At 36.6% G+C, this 2558-nt stretch overlaps 1 protein-coding gene across 1 annotated transcript in view; it reads right to left on the reverse strand.

Moving 5' to 3' along the window:
* Nucleotides 1–1592: 1592 nt before the first annotated feature.
* LOC144432974 (putative ATP-dependent RNA helicase DDX10) overlaps nt 1593–2558 on the reverse strand; it is a 43781-nt gene continuing 42815 nt past the window's right edge. The window contains exon 16 of the mRNA XM_078121287.1: nt 1593–1747. Within this exon, the coding sequence (XP_077977413.1) occupies nt 1600–1747 (148 nt within the window). The 3' untranslated portion in view covers nt 1593–1599. The remainder of the gene's footprint in view (nt 1748–2558) is intronic.

The raw sequence follows: 2558 nt of genomic DNA on the forward strand, positions 1-2558 counted from the left end.
ACACACCTTTTCAATGTCCTTGTGTGAATCTCCTTGTTTCTTCCCTTGGTGTAGACAGCCTGGTGATTATTAATCACACCTTACAAAGTGATCAACATGTTATATTACAACCGTTATGGTCGATTTAAATTGATGGTCTATATGTTTGTAATGAATCAATTATCAACCATCTCGACACTGACCTTTGACTTAAAAGATCATTCAGATTGGTGATGGCGTCGTACAGCTGCACTACGGACAATGTTATGTTACTCCACACATGTGATATTGTAGTAGTACCACCAAAACACATATCTTTTTCTTTCACTATTTATACCAATTTAGTTCAATTCACAATGGTATTTTTTCAAAGGACTTTAGGAATGAGAAGCCGATGGCGTTTAGTTAGACGTGCTGTACCTAAAGACTGAAAATTGAATAGCGACGGCCAGTTGTCAACACTTAAATTTGTGCTGGAATGACTTTCTTTCTTTGGTTTCTTGTGTTGCGTTGCATTGCGTTGTTTGTCTGTTTTCAGTTGAGTAATTTTGGAATTATAGAGTTTTGACCAATAAGACACATTTTTAGCCCTAATCGCAAATCACTGTTGGGATCATCGTGTCATGAACAATTCTTAAACTGGCGGTTTTCGACTTTACATTTTTTACACTCACACAGACCTGAACACAGACATTTCACAATGCCTATAGCACTACTAAACCTCAGTTCAGTTGTACTAAAAAGATTGTTGGTATAGTGATACTTGCTAATTGTTTGTATTTGATAAGATACCAAACTTTGTTGGAAACTTATATTTACTATCTTGACACAACATTAGGTGGTTGGTCTCATAAAACGGTGTTGAAAGGCCATGTGGTCATTTTGACACCTTTTAGAGAAAAGAATATTTGATTGGCTGCAACCCAATCTGGTTGGCTTGCACAGTATAGTAGATTAGTAGTCATGGTTATGAAGCCTGATATGGCTGAACAACATGACATATCTTACAGTCTATCCCAAGCTCTTCCCATTCAGATTTTGCAATACGTATTTGATTTGAGTGCATAGACACAATGATAAATACCACCAACTCCCTTAACATGCATATTTTGATATTTGATTGTTGGTTTTTTGGGGGTTTTAATATAGCACTTTCCTATTCTTTGCTCAAAGCACTTTACAATTATTATCTCTGGTTCGGATCTATAGCGGCACAAACAGCCCTGTATACTTCCTCAACTCCCCGGGGAGCATACAATCCATTGCAGCCTTTATAAGCGCAAAGGATTAAAGCATTCACATTGCAACCTCTATCCTACCAGGTCTCCAGTTATACAGCTTGACTGAGGCACACCTTTCCCAAGGACATTAGCCACTCAGAAACAAACATCAAGGATGGGGCTCGAACCGGCAACCCGCAGATTCCAAGACAGCCACTCTAACCATTTGCCCATCATGAGTCCATCATGAGTCCATCATGATTGACTGCATGGCTACAGAATGGACACAACTCTCAGCCCATCAGGCAATAATACAACACCTTTATGATGATACTCTATATACAACAGCCAAGTGTATATATTCACTTTTATTGATCAATTCATATTTTACAGGTCATAATTATCTGTAAGTTGTTAATAACTGCAATGCAAGCTCCTCCTCATTTCTCAGATCGTTACCAAGGTGACTGTCAGACTCTTCATCACTTTCACTAACACCAGATTGGTCAGGGGATGAGTCTTTTCCCATTTTCCTCTTTTTAGTTGGGCTGGAATAAAAATAACATTTCACATCATTTGTATTATGAAATATATGAAATATGAGATGACATGATATGATATGATATGATATGTGATATGATATATGTTATGGTATATATGACAATATGACATGATATATGTGATATGATTATGATACATGATTGGTTAAATGACATAATTATGACATATGATATATGATCAAATGATTTGTAGACTTGTATCTTAAGTAATGTTTGCTAAAACATAACGCTACCAAAATTTATAAGCAAGATATGTCAAACAAGTCTTCATCAAAGACATACTCCACATTCAACTTACACATATTCTGAATTTTTGATGACAAATATGGCCACCATTTTGACATTATTGTGAAGGTCAAGAAACACAACACTGTGCATATGTGGACTACTGCATCTGACATTTGCACCAGGTTTGGTTGAACTCAGTCCATGTACATGAAAGTTGAGCAAGAGCACTATGATGATTTTTTGACTTTTTCACCTTGAAAACAGGTCAAGGTCAAAAGGTCTCATTACTGAACTCAATATAATATGCATAATATGGATGTAGACGCTTAAATTAGATCTCTATCTGTTAAGCTTCTAGAGTTAGTACACAAAATGTGAATTTCAGTCATTCTCACTAAAGTCACAAAACAGACTAATGTGCAGACATTGAGTATGGTTTCCGACAAACAGATGGACAGATGGATGGACACACAGATGGATATACAGACGATATTGTGTTGCACGCACAGACAAATTGATGGACGACAGACAGAGCCCATTGTAATAGTCAACCCTTTAGGAAACTAGAAAA

Source organism: Glandiceps talaboti, chromosome 3 (genome assembly GCF_964340395.1).
Source record: "Glandiceps talaboti chromosome 3, keGlaTala1.1, whole genome shotgun sequence".
Lineage (NCBI taxonomy): Eukaryota > Metazoa > Hemichordata > Enteropneusta > Spengelidae > Glandiceps > Glandiceps talaboti.